The 22,579-nt window shown below is 35.8% G+C and overlaps 1 protein-coding gene across 1 annotated transcript in view; it reads right to left on the bottom strand.

Annotated features, from left to right (window-relative positions):
- Nucleotides 1-22,579, bottom strand: part of EXOC2 (exocyst complex component 2) — a 110,337-nt gene that overhangs the window by 52,933 nt on the left and 34,825 nt on the right. Inside the window, exons 7-14 of the mRNA XM_010000906.1 lie at nucleotides 22,189-22,334; nucleotides 22,002-22,083; nucleotides 21,379-21,481; nucleotides 19,026-19,144; nucleotides 9,968-10,093; nucleotides 6,022-6,146; nucleotides 2,121-2,189; nucleotides 1,716-1,873 (exon numbers count right to left, since the gene is read on the bottom strand). Coding sequence (XP_009999208.1) covers nucleotides 1,716-1,873; nucleotides 2,121-2,189; nucleotides 6,022-6,146; nucleotides 9,968-10,093; nucleotides 19,026-19,144; nucleotides 21,379-21,481; nucleotides 22,002-22,083; nucleotides 22,189-22,334 — 928 coding nt within the window. The remainder of the gene's footprint in view (nucleotides 1-1,715; nucleotides 1,874-2,120; nucleotides 2,190-6,021; nucleotides 6,147-9,967; nucleotides 10,094-19,025; nucleotides 19,145-21,378; nucleotides 21,482-22,001; nucleotides 22,084-22,188; nucleotides 22,335-22,579) is intronic.

The raw sequence follows: 22,579 nt of genomic DNA, 5'->3' as shown, positions 1-22,579 counted from the left end.
TCCACTTTAAGTTGTTTGACACAAGCAGAAACAAGGAGAAAAATTAAGATCACACAGATGTAACACCAGCTCCCTGTTATTTCAATTTCTAAGATTTAGCATTCTTAAATACAAGCAGAAAACAGGAAAACACTTGTGAGATGACTGAAAAAAGTAAAATTCTACCATGTGTTTCATGATGACTTTGTTAGGACCTATGAAAAAAAGACACTGTTACATAACTTTGCAACAAGTAAGGTTTTTATGCAATGTGAAAACCCTTCATGAAGAGTCCACCTTAATCGTTGGTGTGAATTACAGGAATTTATTAGACTGTCAAAGTGTGTGGACTTGAAAAATACCTGCAGCGTTTGCAAACAACTTCTGACCTGGTCATCGCTGGTAAGTAGCCCGTGATGTTATGTTCAGTTCCTCTTCTCCAGATTGTCCCTTTTCTTCTCTACGTTTGACCACTTTATATTAAAGACTAGCTCAGTTTTCTATAGTAAGGCATCAGTAAAAAGATGAGGTGGGGAGAAAAGTGGGAAGGAGAGAGAATTTTCCCAGCTATCAGTTCAGTTCATTACCAGGGCAGTGGGCAGAAAGCAAGAGGAGATTCTCTGAAAAAGAGCCTTCACAAATCCTATAGCCTCAGCCTGGAATCACAACTTGGGTGGCAGGATTATGAAGCACAACCAGCCTTTGGAGAACCTGCTGGTTATATTCCCAAGCCAGTGTTACAGATGTGAAAGTGTTACATTTTAGAATTTTGTAATTTCAGTGAAATTAGATTACTTCCCATAAAAGGGCAACAGTGATGCCAAAACCTGTTTCCCGACCCCTTTACATCTTTTCAACAAATGTCAAGTCAGCTCCTTTCCATAAAATTCAGCCAAAACCAAACTTCACATGGAAAATTTTTTTTCTGAATGGGTAAAGTACAGATAACGTAGCTGACAACAGACTTCAGGGTAGTCTGTTAACTTGACAACAAGTATGCATCATTACTAGTTCCTTCCACAATAACATCTATACATGATTATACCTCCTTCCTTTCTTCCTCTGTGCTTTCCTTGTTACCTACTTTGAAAACAACAAATAAGAAGTACAGTATCATATTCAGGTATTACTCAAGTTTCCAAGAGACAATGATGGTTCTAACAGCCTCCACAGACAAATGGAAGTTAAGCCTGCATATTAATGAGACATTTTGTAATTAATGATGTGCACACTACCAAGTTTACAAACATAACTCTGAGCAGGATGACAATATAAGCAGGAGTATTACCTTCCATAAAACAACTGTAAAAGTAAATTATTATTTAAGAATTGTACTACAGTGACAGGCATGCTATTTTCACCCATTTTGGTAGAGATGGGATGATGGGTAGCAAAATGAAGCAGGTAATTGCTTTCTACTGTAGAGAATCAAATCCTGTTCCATTCATGGAGTGTCTATGTTGTGCCAGGTAAATATTTTATTCAAACTTTTTCCTAAAATGCTATAGAAAGGAATTAATGCATCATTACACAATAAGGCTGTATCACGAGACATTATTGATTACACTTGCACACAGAATCCTAAATCTGCCATCAGCAATTTTTCTATAATCCTATTTTTGAAAACGTTACCATTCTCACTAGTCAGGGCACTTAATGCAATAAATAAAACAATTGTCTTAAAGCACATAGATTCCAGGAATAGCATAATTTTGTAGGTCCACAGATCCATTTACCTTACAGTCTGGATAACATGTGTTAGCCACTGGCCAGAAAGTTCAGATTTCATCTCCCAGCCACCATACTGTCTTGACTCTCCTTCTCTGAGGCTGAATGGAAGCAAAGCTCCACGGATAAGTTTTACCAGAGAGTGCATCACTTCCTGAATCATTTTCTGTATCAGAAGATGGAAAGAAAAATAAAGAAAAAAACTCTACCAGTGTGCTCTACCAGCTATGTACTTGCTATACACAACAGCTTTGAATGTATGAGTTACAGGTGGCTCCACACAGTGAGTATAGAGAAGGAGGTATATGGGCACAAAGATGATTTAAGAAATCTGATTTTCAAGGTGGTGATACTAAAGTACCTTGCTATCAAGGACAACTGAAAGGAAGAAAGGCTTTTCCCTCATAACTTACCTTGAAATCATTTTGTCTTTGCCTAGCATTTTTCTTTGATCTTTCCATTTGGCCAGATTTTTCAGCAGTCTTGTGAAAATAAGAGAATAGACAAGTGTCAGTATGTCATAACCACCATTAACATAATTCTCAAAGAAATGGTTTCAAAGGGAAGAAGTGAAAACGGATGAGTTTATGATGCAATTACAAAAACTATCTCATGGCATCTCAATAAGCAAAGACTACATATATCTCTCAATGAACTCACTGTAGGTCTGTGTACTAACGTTTAGTTCTGAGGAACAATGTATATTTAAGGCACAAGTCATACATAAGCATGAAAGAGTAGCTGAAGCAATAGGAACCTCATGAGGTCAAAGTATTCTCGCTGCAATGTTAGTGAGAGTAAAAACATATAGTCCAGTTGTGGATCAAGATTAGATGAAGAAGCTCAATTTTCTCAGCACAGAAACTGCCCAGAGAAGGGCATTGATGCAAGGTGGGAGACACTTCTTGGAATGACAGCAGTTTGGAACTGTAACATGTGAGGGGAAGGGTTGAGGGTTTTTTATTTGTTTTTAGAAACAGCATTTTGTTGACAATACTCTTTAAATAATTCAAGTAACTGTAAAAGAGACTCAGTAAAACTATCAGCATCTTCATGGACAGTTCACTTCTTTGGAAACTGAGGAACGTGAGTACACTTTGAATGAGACAGTTACAGTTGAAAAAAAACCATGGTTTGACTAACAGTCTTCCTGTTTGCAGTGCTAGCCTTCTGTGGAGTCTACTGAGAACACAGTAGAGTAAATTGTAACGAAAAAGTGATTTCAAATACTGGTTAAAACGCAGATGAAGAACTTCGTAGTTAGATAATCTGTTTTATGTATGTACAGCAACATCTACTGGACAAGAAGTGCAATAACATGGTAAGAGTGTTCTCAAAGAGTAAGTTTACTTTCAAGTCATTACTTTGAAATGCTGTATTTTTCAAATTGCCTTTTTAGCTAAAGCATTTCAGATTCTGAAGATACAACAAGCAATTTGAAGAGAGCATAAATTACAGAAAAAAGCACTTGCTTAACAGTTCTGGAAAACACACAGCTGTCTAACTCCAGTACTTTAAAACTCGGAATTACACAGTTTCATACAAGGAGAACAACATGAGTTATTGCTGCATATAATACCCTTTTCACTCTCCTAATGCCTTAAAAAGAAAATAAGCTGTATTCCTTCAAACCTCAGGTATTAACTTAAAATTCATACTGTTTTAGAGACAGATTAAAGAACAACAAAAAAACTCAAGAGATCTTTGATATCTTTTTTTTTTTTTAGTGGTTTTGCTGAAGACCAATCTTAAACTTTTCCTGCACAGACAGACCAAAACTGTTTTGTGGTAAGACCAACGGTTACTACTTCACCTAGACTGATTCAAAGAACTCAGCTTTTTTAACTATTGAAAATACCACGTAAATCTGTAACTGACAATATTTGAGGTATATAGCTAACCCTTCAGAACTAAAAAGAACGCCCCAAAAACCTACAAACTGAACAAGAGAAAATAAATAAAGCTTGTTATTCATATGTGGGGATTTTCTTTCTTCATTTTTAAAAGGTCTTGAAGACTTGAATAAACTAACTGAAATGACCCTCTATACTGTTTTTACAGGACATTTCTTAAAAAAAGTGTAGCAATCACCTTGCTTCCTGAATAGTAATAAATAGCAAGCAAAATGGTAAAAAAAATCTTTACGGACAATCAAAATCTGTATTGTTTCTGATAGAAACACATACAAAGCTTCAGTTTTGAAAGCAATGTGGTGACAGATATTGTTAGGTACTCCAGAATAAGTCTTCTGGCTTATGCCACCCCCTTCTCCCACTCCTCCTCAGTTGACTATGACACGCAAAATATACAAAAGGAACTGAGGGCACACTCCTGTCTCCTAAAGAACTTTGGGGGCTTTCATAAGGATCAAAGGAGTAGAAAAAAAACAACAAGTGTATGCGGATTAATTTCTTATAACCTGGCCCAAGAGAAGAGCAGATGTTCCTTAGAGATTAACAGGAAAACCACCTCCTCCTATTATTTTTCTTTCCTAAATACGTAGGAACAATGTTTTCTTCAGACATGACATAAGATCACTACATTTTCCACTTGCAGTCATTTTCATGAGCAGAATTTCTCAACCTTGTTTATAGTTCAAGTGTCTGTTTCTCTAGAAATTACTTCCTTTTTCATTGTACTCAGAGGGAAAAAAATACCACAATAACTTAACAGGTGAATTCACAAAGTCAAATTTCCAATAATACTGCATTCAAATATAAAGGTTGTAAATTCCCTTATAAAACTAAATGTTTTTGTGAAAGTCAACAGTAGCAAGGTTTATTCTTGATTCTACTTCCTTCACTGAGTGTTATGAGTGTTATGTATTTCTTTTGATTTTATGATGTAAAGCGAGGATCACAATTAGAATCTATTTCACTGGAGCTATAATGCTTTGTATATTGTCTGCAACATACAAAGGGATATAGTGCCTATTAATATAATCAATTTAAAATGTTATATTGATTTACAGAAGTGGCAACAAATAGAATGACCTCTTAAGAAATTAACTCTTTAGTCAGAGAAAAGGAAAATAACAAAATAAGCTTCCAAATTCCCTTTTCCCAAGGTTAATTTGTTTTACCTTCTACAAAAGCTGCAAAGAATGGTAGACAGCTATGGCTGTAGCTCTGTTTTAGAGTTAATTCTGTAGTGGAATACCATGACTTTGTCTTAAGGATTGAAGCACAGCAGGACACTGTAACAACTGCAGGATAAAAACAATCTCAACAAATTAAATGATATCTCAACAGTTAAATTGAGAAGTTTTGGATGCACCATTTTTTAGGTTCAATATAGAAGCTGATCTGAGTAACATGCAGTTCAAAAGTTTGCTTATTTTCCACTTGTTCTGTACTATCACAACTGGCTCTATATCTCTTCACAGGTCTTGCCTTCAGAGTTTTTTAGAACCCAAAATGAGTGAATCCAAGTTACAGTCGGCAGGACTTCCCAGTGACAGCTATGCAGATGAGGTGTGATCTAATGCCTCATCATCTGTTGAGGGAACAGAGAGCTGCCTTCCACTAAACTTCAGTTATGTGGGATTTGTTTTGTCAGACTTGCTCCTTGGGAATATGCCATCACTATAGTCCTCCTTCTGGAGGAGAAACAACATAGCTTGAGGACCAGAATTGAACTCTCTGTAAAACATAATCTAACTCTGTGACCAAATTCTAGCAATAACACAAACCCTAAAGCTATTATATTTATATGGTAATGGTTATGATGGTAAGCTGTATACAAACCCTGTAATATAAATTATGAAATGTATCCTTTCAAATTCTATATATAGCATGCACATAAAAACAGCAGCTCTGATCTTGAACCTATCCTGGATTCCAAATACTTAAAATTCAAGCAATGAGTACTCTTATTCCAAAGAAAGGAAATACTTTTTTCTGTATGACTTTGTCTTTTACATATTTCTATCTTTCATGCAATTTGTTATTACTTCAGATCACCAATGAAGGGCAGCTGGCCAGCTATGAGTAAGAGGTGAAACCACACATTTATTGACTCCGGCATCTGGAAAGCACACAGACCCACCACTGGCAGGTCTTAAGCAATTCCATTGTATGTTTTTATTCTTTTAAGAATAAAATTAGGAGACTCACTTCTATAGGCTACTATTATTGCAAGACAGGTTACTATACCAGGTAGCATCTCTCAAATATGTAAGAGTCTACATACTGTTTTATAAACTGCCCTGATTAAAACAAGCCCAGTCACTTCTTCTAGTGATAAATAATACTTCAAACATAATTATTATGGAGCTTTGTGACTTAAAAGTAATTTATATAGAAGAATTCATACCTCACTGAATAAACTTCCATTCACATAAGAAATCCATAGCTTCCAAAAGTTGGGCAGCTGACTTACAACAAGTTTTGTCAACTTTTCAACAAATACAACTTGCTGAGGAGCTTTGTATCGCCAAGCTAAAAGGGGGAGAGGGGATGGAAAAAAACAAAATTAAAAACTTTTAAATTAATAATTAAAAGTGTATGAACAGCTTGCTACAACTGCTTTGTATTACACAAGTGACATATAGTGTATATATAAAACCTTCAGGTAGAAGTGGAAAAATATAAGGCTCAGTTCATATTTGTGTGCATATCTGGTACACATGCAAGTTCCTTCTTCATTTCTCATATGCTTAGGTGCCAACACTATGACAGTATATAAAGAATAGGCTCCTTTGCAGGGGTATCTAATGCAATCCACCTAACAATCCATTCAGCCTGTCTTCCAACCGCTCTAAAAGGTCAGGTAACATGAAAGCAATCAAGACATCAGACATCTCAAATGATGAGCTGGTGATGCTGAAGAAACAGGGCTGGTAGGATATGCTTGTGATTAAGCCAAACAATAGCAACTAGAAGATATGCTTTATTTAAGGCTCAGAAGTTTCCTTCCCATTGTGGTCTGAGGCAAGTTGCCAACCTCTCATGTTCATTTCCATTTGCTGGTAAAATCTTTCCTCTGAAAAACAGGGGGCATTCCAACTTTTTTTTTTTTTTTTTAAACTCAATAAACATATCACTAAGTATATATTGAGATTCTTAGATGAAGAACACAATCATGATACATAATACTGCAGCATCTCTCACTTTGAAAGCCTACTTACACACCTGGTACATCAGCTATTAAAACACATCAGAAAAATAGCTTATATTTTGGTACCAGATAATTTTTTTCCGTTACTTATCAAATGGAGCAAAGGGAGGTTTGTTGGAGGGGAAGGTAAGGAGAAAGTTGAAAAGGAGCAGAAGAAAGGTGCTGATTAATACAGCAAACAAAGCAAACTGTGAAATATTGTTCTGTAGCCATCTGCCTTCTCCACTGAAACTGGAGGTTTTAACAAAAAACATATACAGATAATAGTGATAAGAGACTTCTATTTAAACTCATGAATTAAGAGTTCAGTTTGAAATGTTGGGAAAAATAAGACAGAATTTTTAGGAATAAAAAACTACGGTCTTTTATAAATTATAACATTAAAACCATGATATTATTATATGTAACTGTGGAAATGCAGAAAATTGTTGAGTCAAACTGCACTCTGTCTTTAATCTGTTAGACAATATTGTCTATACAGAACTTAAATTCTCCAGTTAGGCAAAAATAGTTGCCTTGCAGCAGATTAGGTATCTAGTGTGCTTCACCAGAACCTCACCATTTTATTGTGTTAGTAGCCAGTCTTGAATCTCCATTATTTTGTCAGCATGATGCTACCAGCATCATCCATTTGTTGATGAGCAAGTCAATTATTGGTCCATTTCTTTACTGGGCAAATCAATATCTGCACTACTACAAAAAAGTTGTTTTTCCTCATGGCCAAAAAGTTTAGGGACTCTGGATTAGTATTTGAAAACCCAAAAACTCATAGTGGGAGCTCAAAATTTGCAAAGAGACTGACATAACTTAAGCCTCTCTGCTGATGGTGATGCATCTGTTAAGGAGGCATGAAAACTTCAGGAAAGTTCAACCAGCAAAGCTCATAGTGTGGGCACAGATAGGATACCAAAGCACTACTTTTGCCAGTTTGCTTTAGGACTGTCAGAGAACTGATCTAGACCCAGTAGCAGAAAAAACTCCTCTTACTAACATAGGCTGTGACTATGCCAGAAAGCTGTGCCAACACTTCTAGAGCCACAGAGACTCTGTAACACCGAGAAACCCCCAAGTTCTAACCCAAAGATTTCAGCTCCTTTGAGAAACCATCTCCTCTTTGCCATAAGCTCCAGCACTAACTCAAGACACCCAGGGATGTCTGTTACTAACTGTAAATATGCTGCCAAAATACACTTCACGTATGAAATTCTTTTCCTGGCCAGGAAGCACACTTCAGGCCTATTTCAGAAATTGCCTTAGTCAGGGTCTGCAGACAATAGATATTTATGATAAGAAGATACGACACATCATGTCAAAAGGACATTCTGTCTGTAAATTCAAGATATTTTGATATTTATTTTTTTTTTAAGAGAAAGCTCCAATCTGTACTAAAGCAGAAATGTTCTTTTATTCGGTTTATTCTATTATAATCTGTGCTATATCATAAAGGCGAAACTAGAGGCATTGTTTTCATATCCTTGTGAAAATTTGGCTCAGGCAAAAGCTGAATGTTACGTGAATACTGCAGTTTTGAATTAAAATACTGCCATAGACCATCCTTGTCAATCACACTGGGGAATTTACTAAAAAGCAAAAAGATGCACAAGCAACTTGAAAACAGAGTACATCATAGCATATTTGGAATGGCACCTCTTCTACAGGTATCTTAAGTGGTTTGTTTGCTTTGGCTCTCCACCCAGACAAGGATGATAGAGCTTTCAACAGTCCCTAAGCATGCAGTGGGAATGTCCACCTAGGCACCAAATGAACTCAGCTCAGAGGCAACTCATTCTAGTTCTAGGGTCTCTGAGGTGGACTGGGCTCGTCAAGTATTATGAACTCTGATCTTCCAGCTTTCCTTTGAATCTTGATTTAAACTGCTGGTTATCGAATTTGCAAAGCCTCTTAAAGACTTATTTTGTCAAGTTTGTAAAAGGTTATAGATCCATAACTAAGATTCTAAAAGCAAAGATAACCGACTGAATTGGAATTGCTTTCCTTTGATGCAACTAGTTACACAGAGAATCATGTAAAAGTATTCAAACCAGGAAAAAGTTAACTGTATTTTGGACGTTGTTTGCTACATTAAGCATGACACGTGTATTGTTAGTGGATGACATCCAACAACAACCAGCAATTTACTGTTTTGCTTTATAATGCTTGTTCATCAATTTCATGCAAGACTTTGGGCTGAGGAAGGACAAAGGTAACAGTAATGCAGTAATGTAATTACTTGGTACACACGTATTTTGAAGAGCCTGTGTAGTTTACATTTTGAAATACATTCAACCTCAAACTGCGATGCAATTTTTTGTCATGCATATGAAGATACTCTGGGGCAGCACAAGACTGTACAATTTTCTTTATTCCTCATTCTATGTTTTTGAAAGGCTCCCTTTCTTTCTCTTTTCACTTAAAAAAAAAAAAATCAGATATTTATAGATGGTTTTTCAAGGAAGTCTGCAGAATTGAGAGAAGAATAACATCAAAGCAGACCAAAGCCAGAAAGTTCTTCATAAAAAATGGCTTTCTGCAAAAAAGTACTTTGGTAAGACATGACCTATCCAGTAAAAAAACATGCTTTCTCTCTCCTGTGATGTCACCATGGAAAGACTCTTGAGATTAAGCTGTTTGGACAAGGGTGTTGAAGACATTGAGAACACACAAGGACTCAACTGGTTGGGGACACACTGCTCAAGCTTAGTCATACCTTTTGTTTCCCTTTCTGAGTTTACTGAATTGGAGAACAAGGACCAGATATGTCAAGTTACGGAAGAAGCAAATGCAAGGAGAGGTATTTTAGCAAACACATGAATGTATAACAGCAAAAGATGATAGACAGTAGGTGGTTAGGCATAAAAAAGAAATAATTTTTAAAATCTGGTTTTGTATTAAAAAAAAGACTCTTACTACTTGTACTACATTTTAAGAAGCAGATTTCAGCTATGACCTGCTCTTTGCTTGCAAAGAACACAGAGGATTCCTTTAGTAAGCAATGGTAACACACGGGAATAAGCACTTTTATTTGCTACCAAATCAAAACAAACACACAGAGTGTGGGTTTCTGCTTGGGTTTTTTTACTACACGATACAGCGGACATGGCAAAGTGCAACTTTGTTTTTTCCAAATAAAACAGATGCCTACCTTCATCACGGCCAGACTGAAAGCTGCTGCCCCTCTTCAGTGAAGCAGTTTGACTGAGATGGCCAATTGGGGACGGACGCACGTCACTGTCTAGGTCTAACATGGGGCTGTGGAGCACTGTGCTGCCTAGGGAGAAAGGAAAAAAAAAGTTACAACGATTTTGCACATCAATTGACACAAAACTGTATGCTGCATGTGGAATTCTAATGTCATTCAGAAGTGATAAAAGGCTAAAGTTATTACAGAAACATACGTAATTTTGCTTATTTAGACTGTTTGTTCATCTATATCAACACTATTCAATAATACCACCAAATACCACTCCTGTAGCAAAACTAAATCCACAAGTATTATGTGAGAAATATAATTCTTTGATCTATACATTTCTCTGTTTTTACTTTAATTAGCATGTGTGTTCTACTCCTCTTTAGCTGTTTGACCTCTACGTAGTTCAGGTAGACAGAATCCATCTATTATGAAGCAGATGAATTAATGCCACCGTATGCTTGTCCATGTCTGTAAAACACCCCATACTTCTACATATCTACAAATACATTAAGTATTTCCCAGTGTATCAGATAATTTTTCTTTGGGTGCCTGTCCATATGTAGGTCCTTATTAGCAAGTCCTAAGCAATGGCGTCGTCTGATGAAGGTGGATACCTGGAGTCTAACATACATTTTGGAAAACAACCATAAAACAGTGATCAGACTAAGATGATTTTTTTAATGCTCAAACCAGGACATACTGTAACACTGCCAATATTTCTTTTAAAGTATAAATTGCTGGTTTATGCATTTCCCCTTAAAAACACATTTCTGAAATACTAAAAAAAATATTTCAGCATTGGTCAACTGAGATGTAACTACTAAACTTAAATTAATTGCAATTGATAGAATTATAAAAGAGCCCAAATTGGAAGGGACTTCATATTCTGGCCTGATCCTCTGTGGGAAAGGGAGCCTAGATGAGATTATCTAGCATCCTGTTCAGTTGCATCTTGAAAATCTTCAGCAACAGGGATTGTACTATGTCCCTGGGAAGGCTACTTCAGACATGGATTGTTCTCACAGTGAAAATATTTCTTCCTTATACTGTGATGAAAACTCTCCTGGTAATTCATGCTGAATTTTGTCGTGAGAACCTCAGCATTTGAGTTTATATTGCTTGATCTTTTCCATCAATACCTACATTCACTTAAAATAACAAGAAGGCCACACAGTAAGACCACCAGCTGTAACATTGCATTACTTGGATTCAAGAGTAACACAAAGTAAAAAGGATTTTAAGAATATTTATTCTGAATTTATGCTGCTGTCAGAGCAGCATGGCAGTAGAGATATACCTAGCCACTTTACTTCAACAGCTGGGGCTTAAGAGAGATATTAAGTACTGTGAAACTTATTGTGAACTTCCAATAGGTGACACTATTGGGTTTTAGTTCCTTTTGAAAGAAGTTCTTCTTCCCATATTTCTTTAGTGGCTTTTAAAGGGATTTCTTGTAGCTTTTCACTGTAGCACTGTCAGTACCGAGCTATCGGTTCTTCCATTTATCTTATTACTGCTCACATTGTAAGACACCTAAGTAAATAGATCCAGTTTGCTACATCTTTCACAATCATGATGGACACACTGCATTAACTCACTCAGTGAACACATCTGTGTTCTATTTAGCTTGTGTGATGATTCTGTTCACTATTTAACTCCTACACCACTAATTTAAAACATCTCATCTTTATGACACCTTTAAAATGGGTGCTTTTTCAGCAATATGGAATTCACTGCAGTGATTTAAGTGTATCATCCACCAACACCATAGATCTACAATGAGTTTGAACGAGAAGTTGGGGAAAGACTTTTTCTTCTGAACAAACAAAAAATACAAAATAACAAAAAAGCAAAACCCAAAAGCTTTCTGAAGTTTTTAAAGTAGGTATGTATGCTACAAGAGCAAATTTTTAATTATGAACATGTAACTATGCAACTATCCATGCAACAGATAGTTGTAAGGCCACACATCATCAGCATTTATAATTGAAGCACCTATGACTTCTAAAACGTATCTTAAATGTTGTAAATTGGCAGTAACTAGCTTCTGTGGGAATATTCCAGCAACCTTACTAAATGAAGTAAAAACAAAGCAAATTGATTCCTCTCCACTTAAAAAAAAAAGTATGCATTCAGTATCTGGTAGGGATTCTACCCAGAATAAAAAGAAAATTCTATAGAAGACCCTGAGAAATTTAAAGTGCCTTACATAATTCTTGGGCTTCCATAAGAATGTAATTCAGATTCAACATATCTGTGTTTTATTTGGCCAAATAAAATGTATGTCAAGAAGGACAAATCAGAACTGTACCAGGCATTGCTAGTTAAAACATGTACTACAAAAACCCCCAAGAGTGCAGCAATGCTATTTTCACAAAAAACACAATTACAAAAAAACACGATACGCCAAAACCCTCTTTGATGTCTTTGCATAGAATTTAGGTTCTCACCTTTCAAACACCTTGTTAATATGAGGAATTTCTTGTAAACAGATGGTCTCTAAAAATGACAGTGCCAATTAAACCTCAGAATTAAGAAAAACAGACACACTTATCAAAACATCTCAATGTGAATTAGTTCAATTAAAACCATTTCCTTGAGGTAGCTGTAAAACTGGAAATTCTGTATTGCTGCTGATACACTAACCCCATGCTGCCCAAATGGTTTATATATTCACCAGTAACAGAAAACACATAAAGAATACTCTCTTGTTCCACCAGAAAAACCGCATCATCAGTTTGCAGCTGTACCAGGAAAAGAAAGTTTAACATGAACTAATTTCTTAATTGGTTGTCTAGCATTACAAGCAAGTATAACACAGCAGCAGGGAACTACAACAGCTCATACACCCTCAGGACTAATAAACATCTGGACTACATTAGTGAAGCTGATTTTGCTTTCACCCTACCAGAAGATAGCGCTTGAAGACTGCACACTAACACATGTATCTTGGAAAGCAGTAAGAGTTAACTTGCAAACAATTTTTCTCCCATCACAACTCGTTCCCTCTCTGGAGCCAGCAGCTTAAATTTAGCAGCATAATGTAATACAATGAATTAGTATTAGTATGGACTGTAGACAATAATATTTATAAACCTAAATAAACTATCTAAATACTAATTTACAGCCTATTCATTAATCGATTTGTGTACTGTTTCTACATTCTTAGATCCTGAATATAAGACAGAAACAACCTAAAATTTAAAGAAATTAACTTTTTACTGTGCTAACAGGCTTTAAGATGTTTTATAAACAGCATGAACAACACATTTCTGGCAGATCTTCTTTTTTTTTTTTTTAAATATACTGCATCTTTGAAGTTACAGGAGTATTTTTTCCAAAATACAGCATCTACATGGAGCATATCTGTCAGTGACTCCAGTGCCAAGTATGTAATTAGCCAAGGAAACACAGGAAAAGTAAATGTAGTGCATTCTCTTCTTCTGCCAAACAGTCATGACAAACCAGAAGTATCATTAATTATTGTATTTACAACTCTAAAATCATGATAAGATCAAGTAAGAAGTTTTAAGAATCTTAACATTGCTTTATTTTTTTTAAGAGGTTTTTACTGGGTTTCAACTTTTTTTGTGCAGAGGTATTTTAAAGCTCTGTAGAATGAAATAAAAGCATTCAGATTCTGTGTGAGATATAAATAGTTGAACAGTTTTGTGAGACCTCAACTGTTGTCGTGCAGTAAGATTTTACCAAAATAAGTATCTAAAAAAACAAACCAACACAATGCTTTTTGAGGTAATTTATTTAATTTGTGCTTTCACTTTCTATAAACCAAAAGTCACCTGCGCTGAGCCTTTACTGCAGGTTTACTCTACATTTATCAATACTAGAGTTGCTACAGGGTATTTAAATGCCTAGAGTACTTACGGCTCTTGTACCCTACCTCGATCCCACTTCTTGAGATGTTACCTGCACGCAGCATGCTGCAGCCTCAGTGAAAAACAACTAACACAAAGTTTCCCTAAAATGGATTTTTTCCATGACCTGAAAACCAGTCAATTATCTCCACCTTTAAAAGCAGCTTTACTTTCTTATTTCAAAACTATTACAGAACTCCATGTAAAAATTGCTCTGTGTGACACCCATTGCTCCACAGCTCTGCTTGGTTTTCCTCCCCAAGCAGTCTGACAGGCAGAGGTTAAGCGTGGGAGTCACACATCTTTCGCCTCCCTTCTGCAACCCAGCCTCAGCTACCCTGCAATTCTGCCAGGTTTGAGCAGCGCTTATGTGACATTAAGCTAAAGCTTTATACAAAAGCTACTCGTTGATCAGGGGAAAACACAGGGCCAGCGCCTTCTGCAGTCACAAAGAAAAATGTTAACAAGTAACCAATCTCAGGCTGAATGGTTTTTCAGCACGATTTTCCACCGTAAGTCAAACTTCATTCATTACACAGACTTTATCCTATACAGATTAAAGTTTTAAAAAAAATAGAAAAGACTCTACAGATGTACAACCAGGTGAATACAGTTACTGTATTCTTGCATCCATTATGCATTTTACAGTGAATTTTTTTTTCTCACAGGCTACAATAGTGAGGGAAGGCTGATGATCTATAGCCTCCGGACTCTCTGAAGGGCGGCAGACTTCCTTACCACCCTTAAACACCTTTGAACATTTTTTCCTGTGCACAGCGGGCCCTTGTCCTGTGCTACAGCCTGACCACCCACTGTTGCTTGTTGACCAAACACACAGTGCCTGGAGCCTGCACTGACACAACCAGGATAAGATTCCTTTCAAGGACACTGCATTGAGAATTTCAATTTGTCTAGGCAAGAAATTAGGCAAGCAGGAGAAATTACTGAAAAATTAACCTGCTCCACAGATGAATGACTGCATTTTATTCTTCTTCTGGAATACTTTTTCTTGCTACCATTACACTTACCAGGCATCTGACATTTTTAAATGATTGAGAAGAAAAATGGGTTGTATTTCTAGCAAAGAGATGAGTGCAGGAGATAAAAACTGCTGCACTTTATGGAAAAAAATCTTTTTGGATTACATGCAAAAATGAATGCTTTTTTAAATCTTAAGGCTCATCCTCATTACACTAAATCCTATTTTTCAATTTACCACAAAAAGGGTAATTGGGCCTATTATTTCTAGTGGTGTTCTAAGTATTTCACAGCCTACGGGTAAGCCTTATGTCAGTCCTGCCGGCCAAAAAATACTGAAGCAAGAGCCAAACACTTCAAGTTCAGCACATAAATAAAAATGACATCATTTTACTAGCACTAGCTCCAGTGGACATTAAGATCACCAGCAACTTTGAAAACAACCTGCTTTTACTTAATTGCCCAAATAAGGACTTAAAAGACTAAAGCAGACACCAAGGTAAAATCTCTTCTGGCCACAGAAGAGTTTCACTTTATCTTCACTAGTACCAATATTTTCAATTCTGATTTCAAACTACCCGTGCTGCTTTTTAATAACAATATTTACTGTCTTTATAATATGTTAAATATTATTTAAAGGGTTATATATCTGAACACATCAGATGCTACTAAAAATTCTAAATAACAGCAAAGTTACAGATACAGGTGGTAAAAGAGGAAAACAAACCCAGTGCCAAATTTTGTACTGATTTTTAATTTTTTTTTTTTTATATTTTTTTTTAATTAATAAGCCATTAAGGGTTTGCTTGACATCTGCTGTCAAAAGGGTATTTCTGCTTTGGACAGGGGATGTGGTTTAGACATGAAATGGCTCCCAGCTGCAAGAAGTCTTCTTCCAGATGTACAGTAAGCAAAGGCAATGGAAGAGAACCAGCTGCTAGGATAACAAATTGAAAAGGCCCTTTTGACACAAGCCTTGCCGGCCTGTCTGATCTAACAAAGATGGATCATTCATTGCAAGGTGAATAGAATCTCAGTGTGGCACAGAAGAAAGAGCAAGCTTCCATCTCTCTCCTTCACACGATGTACATCTGCCGTTACTCTGGCACAGAAAAAGTCTGTACAGTTTTTTGCAATATCTGGAGAGCAGTGCATCATACTCTGCGTGCTGCAAAAACTGCCTTTTTTTTTTTTTTTTTCCCCCAGCAGTAAGGACTACAACAAAAATCAGAATGACCAAACTAGTATACTCTGGTTTTGAGAACCGTCTCTATGTTGGGAATTTGATTAGGTTGTAATATTACATATTTTACAACCCAAAGGGCAGCAGAATGATCACACTACAACTGAGTTAGTGCTTCCATTTACAATTTTAAAGGATACTGCAAATTAGCCACCTGTTAATAATGTTACACAGTATCTCAGAAAGACCTGTTAAGAAATGGAAGAGTTTTTCAGTCAGTTGGACAGTAAATGGATTAGAGTCCCTATCCATTTTAGCTGAAAGGATCATGAAACCTACTAAGCCACTATTAAAGTCTAAGCAAATAACCACTGGCCACACAGAAAATGGTCTTAATTTCCATAGCTTCACTCCCTGATACTCCTGTTAAGAGTCTCATTGCTCAACTCATTTTGGCTACCTGCCCAGTGCCCCAGGCAAATTTTAAACTAAACCTCATTTATTTACATTTATTTTCGTGTCATTTTACGTCATTATATTCCCCCATGTTTCCTGTACTCCAACAATCTGGGAAGCACAAACCATAGTGGAAAACTACAATTATGCCCTAATAATAGTGGAATTACTAAGTAAAGTTAAAAATTACAAATATGTAAAATCTTAATTGAGGGAAACCATTTATTATCCAGATGACAGGTTTGAAAGCCCCCAGATTTGTACAAATCATAAGTCCAAAGTTCAGAAGAAGCAATTCAGACTTTAGCCAATACAAGGCATAAAATACCAGCACAATTCAGTTTACCATTAAATTATCTCTTGCTAGAGATTTAAGAAATACTGTTTTGAGCAAGCATATTTCTCTTCCTTGTTAAGCTTTACTTTCCTAGCCTTCAAAAATGCTTTTTCCTGTCTATTACATCTCACGCATCTCCTTCTCTGTAACATATCTACATACTAAGTACCAGCAGCAAACTGGTTTTACCTACTTCAGGTGCTTCCAGCGGGCAGCAATAGTAGCATGCAATCAGATTTATAAAATAAATCCATCAATGTTTCATAATCATATAAAAAAAAGGTTTCACAAAACAATAAGAGTAAATGCCTATTCCATTAGTAAAGCAGATAAACATTACACAGCAAACATAAAAAGTTAAGAAATACATGTATTTACAAGCACTACTATGTCAGCAAAGCAAGAGGTCCAGCCAGTTGCATGGGGGTCCTGTACTTAGAACTGCACCTTTAATGGAAGTATCTGACCATTAGAGAAGCTGGAGAATGGCTGCTTATGCTTCAGAATACTTCAGAGCAGGAGAATTTTTGGTCTGCTGTCATATATGCCTATTCGCTCACTCCTTAAAACATGTGGGCTTAGATTCCAACAGTTTCACATAATATGGTCATCATCTGCATGCATTTTTTTTACCTCCCAAATAGCCATTCTATGACTCTGTGGTATAACACAGCAAGACATAAGCTAAACGCAATGCTGTGTGAGCAACATCAGCCAAATCTGATCACAATGTAACATTAATCTACATAATTGAAGACTAATCAGCAAACCAGCAAAGTTGTTTATGATTCAGGGGAAGCAGTACACTAATACACACTGATATTCCTCAGTGGAAATATAATGCTGCTGTAAAGTACGTAATATATGGGACTTGAGAAAATTCCCCATCCTACTTGTACCTGTTGAAATACATGCAACCAATTAGCTAATGATTAGATTACAGCATCTTTTATGATTAGTAATTGCCTATTAAAAGCAAAGGAAACATCCAATTGAATAATTTGCTGTTGGCAGTTGTCAGCCTTCAGGTCACACTGTCAAATAATCTGACAAAGTTTAGCACAGCTTGATGTACCTTCCAGTTTTTGGAAATAATATTAACACAAGTTGGATTAACTGAAAACAGACAGTATTTGAAACCCACAGAGGACATAGAAAAGAAGATTTACTTCATGTCAATATTGGGGATTTGTCCTGGCTGCCTTTACCAGTGGCCAGGATAAAATGATACGTCACTAAATCTCTTAAAGAGGACAGGAGATTTCTATATAAGAAAATGAAATTATTTCAACTGTAGTGACTAAAGGGTGAACCTCCTACTTGGATGGAGACATCTCGAGCAATTTTGTCCCACTGAGACTTCACCATTGGCTTGTCATATCAGTGACTGAATCTGAAGTAAGTCCTTAAAATTCACTTAGGTTTGGGTTTTAGCTTGTTTAGCAAGCAATCGCAATGTTAACCTTCCCTTCCTACATACATCATGTCCAGCAAAAAAAGTTATTTGATAATGTTTACTGTTTGACAATCAGCTACAAAAATCCTGCCCAGAATGTCTAATAGAGTTTTCAATACCTATAAGCACACATATCCTTGAGGAGCAAAATTGGCAAAGACAAAGACAGAATACAACTAAGTATTAATACATCTCTCTTAATATAACATTGTCTAAATATCTTATTTGTCCAACTTGCAGGTCTGTGCCTGAACACTCTAATCTGAATTTTGAACAAAGAACAAGAGAACACTGTATTATAATTCACTGCATATCAAGAAATTATCCACTATTCCACTATGCCCCAATGCCCTGCATATCCATATATTAACAGCATATCTTGTGACAAAGAAATCAAACTGGCAGATTCAGACAACAATCCAAACTTCATGTGACCTCAAAGAAGTACTTTGAGAAGACAGTAAACTTCAGATAAATGATTGAAATTTAATGCTTTTCCCATGTAAAGAACTTAAAAGTTATAATTTAAACAAAAAGAAAGCTCCAACTGCTGTTTTGTTTTTAAAATAAAGAAAAAAATGCAAGTCAGTATTCAGCTTTGAAAAAAGCTATCAAAATTGATGGGAAAAAACCCAAATATCATTTGTACACTAAAACTTGTCAAATAAAAGGCAATGCCAAATTCCTAAGTGTCAAATAGATATAAAACAAAAATATATCCTTGCCTTTTTGTTCTTTGACATAGCTCTCCTTACAGTTGTGCATGAGCTGCAGAATCCACTGATGTTGAGCACCAATGCACTGCCAAGCAGGGTCCCCAGGCGCGTGAAGATCAGAAAGATATCTGTAAAACCCAGTCCAAAAATCACAGCTCTGACTTGACACACTGGAGGCCTCATTACAACAGACCAAAGATGTACTAAGAAATTCTTTTTTTTTTTTTTTCACATAATTAAAAAAATTCAAGAATAACTGTAAAGATACAGTGATACCCAATGCAAACACAAGCTTTGCATTCTCCCTTTCTAATTTAGTGAAGCAAAATTCCATTAAAAAAACTTGTAGAAATAAACAGAAATATATATATTTAATATCACATTATTATATATATTTCCAGTTCTGCCTCTAGTAAAGTACTTGGGAAACCAAGCTCTTTAGCTGCCAAGGCTGCAGTTCAGTATGTCATGTTTCACTTGGAATCAGCAATGACATCTGAAGCACATAAAATATGGTATTTTTCTTCCCACTTTGTATGTCCTGATTGTATCATCATGTAACCTTAACAAGTAAGTACAGAATTAATTCATTTTTGGCAGCTCATTAATTTTAGCATGCATACGCACAAATAAATGTAAACCAAGCTCCTGGTTGTTTTGGTTTTAGATTTTGTTGTGGTTTTTTTTGCATTAGGATTTGTGCACATCTGAAAAAATGAGGAGGGAGGAAGCTGGGGGGGAGAGATACTGCAGAAGATCTGGGCTTCTAATATGCAGAAGCAAAATACCCTTTGTCTTTGGGGAGAGAGGAGTATTAGAAGCCCACTGCTGTGATTTCAAAGAGAACACAGAAGTAATACAGTCTAACATATGGCATTCAAGACGATCTGCCAACAGTACTTTCAAGAGAATTTTCAAAAAGTGCTGCTCTGCTATTTAATATGCTCCATTATATTTCACATTAATGAGACTTGGGACAGATTGAAAAATTCAAGATGCTCAAGGTGCACCACAGTGACTGTTTACATTAAGCAGTGCAGGGAATGTTTAAATCCTTCACAAAAGCTGTATTACTAAAATAATACCTAATGTTAATTAGAGCTGTGTTGGAAAATTCTGTCTTCTCTGCAAACTGTCTGCAGTACTTGAATAAAAAATAAAATGTCAAAGTAGAATTGGTTGAATGGATAGGAACATTACACAACCAATCATTTTGACAGGGTGACATTTCTGAATTATGAGCTTAAGTCCTTCCTCAGTGTTAAAGGGACTTTAGTCTTTCCTTAGACACAAAAAAACCCCAAAAAACTACCACTGACCTTAAAATACATTTACTTGGCTGTTAAATAAAAATAATTATCACTGTAAATATCATAATAAAATGAGAGGAAAATATTATTTGAAGCCTAATTGTACAGTTAAACACTGAATATCTGAAAGGGAAAACCACAGTATTTCAAGTCTTGCTCAGCCTTAGACATAAGAGACAGTCAGACCAAAAATATGGAGGAAGAAAAAAACTCAAAAATAGCAGGGTTCATGCAAAAAATTTTACAATTAAAATTGTGTTAATTCCCTTTTAGCACGTCTCCAGAAAATTTACCTTGTGCAGGTGTCAGAATTTTAAAAACAGAGTGCATTTGATCTACAGCTTTTAAGATAAGTGAAAAAAACCCACTAAGAATGCCAAAACACACCGGGAGCCTTAGTGACTTCCAAAACTCAAAAGCTTTCCAGGTAAAGCCATCAAATGTTCCAGAGAACTCTAAAGTTCTCAAGGACTGTAAAGCAGGTTAAGGCCTACTTGCAGAGAAGGTCCAGCCAACTCATGTCACTATGCCTGTAACAGACTGCAACATCAGCTTTGTGAATGACAGAAAATCTAGGAATCTCAAGGAAAACTGGGGAACTGGTTCATGAAATATAGAGCAATTTCATTATTTACAGCAAGTAATAAAAGAGACAAAACCAAATCTAAATGACAGTCTGGATTAAAACCTTTCTATTATCTGACTTGGGAGGACTCCATTACAATACGAAGTGAAGCTGAGGTGTAAGACAAATGAATAAGGGATCTATATTAAGATCTGTAGCATATAGGCACTGATTTCAGCTATAGCTTGCAAAGTTACGGTTTAGAGGAAGCAACAGAACCTAAACATGCCTAGAGATTCAAAAAATTAAATTCAATCTCGATTATCCTTCATTAAATTGTTTTCAATCAAGAGCTGTTTTTCAATCATTCAATAAACAATCAAGAACCAATCCACTGCCACTCTTTATCTAACCATTAAATCTCAAAATACTCTAATTACAGCTTTAAAATTAGTATATCTGATGAAGACTCTAGTCAAATAATTACCTTATATAACGTTTCTGATCATGCAGAGTTGATGGAGTTTCGAGCAGCTTATCTAACAGAAGTTCTCTTAAAGCTTCAATTCTGGTTTCAACTTCAGCATAATCTAGGAGTAAGGAGAGGAAATAAATCCAATGTGTACCTTCAGCAGTGGTAGGAACTGAAAATTATGTTATTTTCTAGGACATCAGACACTCCTGAAGCTAATGTGGAAATCCATATAACTCATTTTATAAAAAGCCACATCTGAAAATTTTGTATATGACAGTTGTACAAAAACAGAAAATTGGACCTATAAGTCTTTCCAACAATATGCCAGTGAGAGATACTCAAAGTCCCATTTTAATTGTAATTGTTTTTAGTGTCCAGTAATACCAAGCCTTAATAAATAAATTGTCTGCAATTTAACGTTTTAGATTTCACGTAATACAGACCTCACCCAGAAAACTTGCCAGAAATACTGCTTAGAGTAATTGTTTCCTATAAATCCATATTTTGTATGGATTAAAACCCACATAAATCTCACGTAAAGCTCTTTAGACTACTATGTGCTTTTTACCCTTTAAGTTAGGAAAAAAAAACCAACCCAAGAAAAACCCCAGCAAATAACAGAACCCATATCTTACATTTTTTGAATACTTGAACCTCTGTCTTTCCAAAGAGGGACTTGGCTTTTTCATAGTCATTAATAACCACATCATAATCGCCCTTAAAAAAAAAAACAAAAACAAAAACAAAAACAAAAACCATTTATATTCAACAAAAAAAGGTAACAGACTAATTTCAGCAAAAAGTATTTTTAAAGGGTTATACCTTCTGGATATTTCTTTCAATATTCAAGGGAAGGTTGAAGAGAAATTTAAACCGCTGAAGAACGTTAAGCGCGTTTCTTGTTGAATCAGCTTTGTCCTTGCGACCCAGCACTTCTTGGAATAAGGTATCTGCTGTGTTACTGGCTCCTATTTTAAAAAGGGATGACAATAAAAAGTAGAGTAAGCAGTCAGTTCAAATGACATACAGATTTTCCTCATTTTAATGAGTCATTCAAGTTTTTTTTAGAGCAAATGAGTAGTTATTGCTCAGTCTTTAAACTTTTTTCTTCAACTGTGTTAATGTTTTGCAACTGATGAAATACTATTTCAAATGAACCACTTAGCATTTTAATGTGGTAAGACCCCTGTGCAATTAAAAACAATCACTCTTT

The sequence above is a fragment of the Chaetura pelagica genome, unplaced genomic scaffold, assembly GCF_000747805.2.
Source record: "Chaetura pelagica isolate M959 unplaced genomic scaffold, ChaPel_1.0 scaffold104, whole genome shotgun sequence".
Classification (NCBI taxonomy): domain Eukaryota; kingdom Metazoa; phylum Chordata; class Aves; order Apodiformes; family Apodidae; genus Chaetura; species Chaetura pelagica.
The sequence above is the reverse complement of the archived record's forward strand: the minus strand, read 5'-3'. Positions and strand labels throughout refer to the sequence as shown.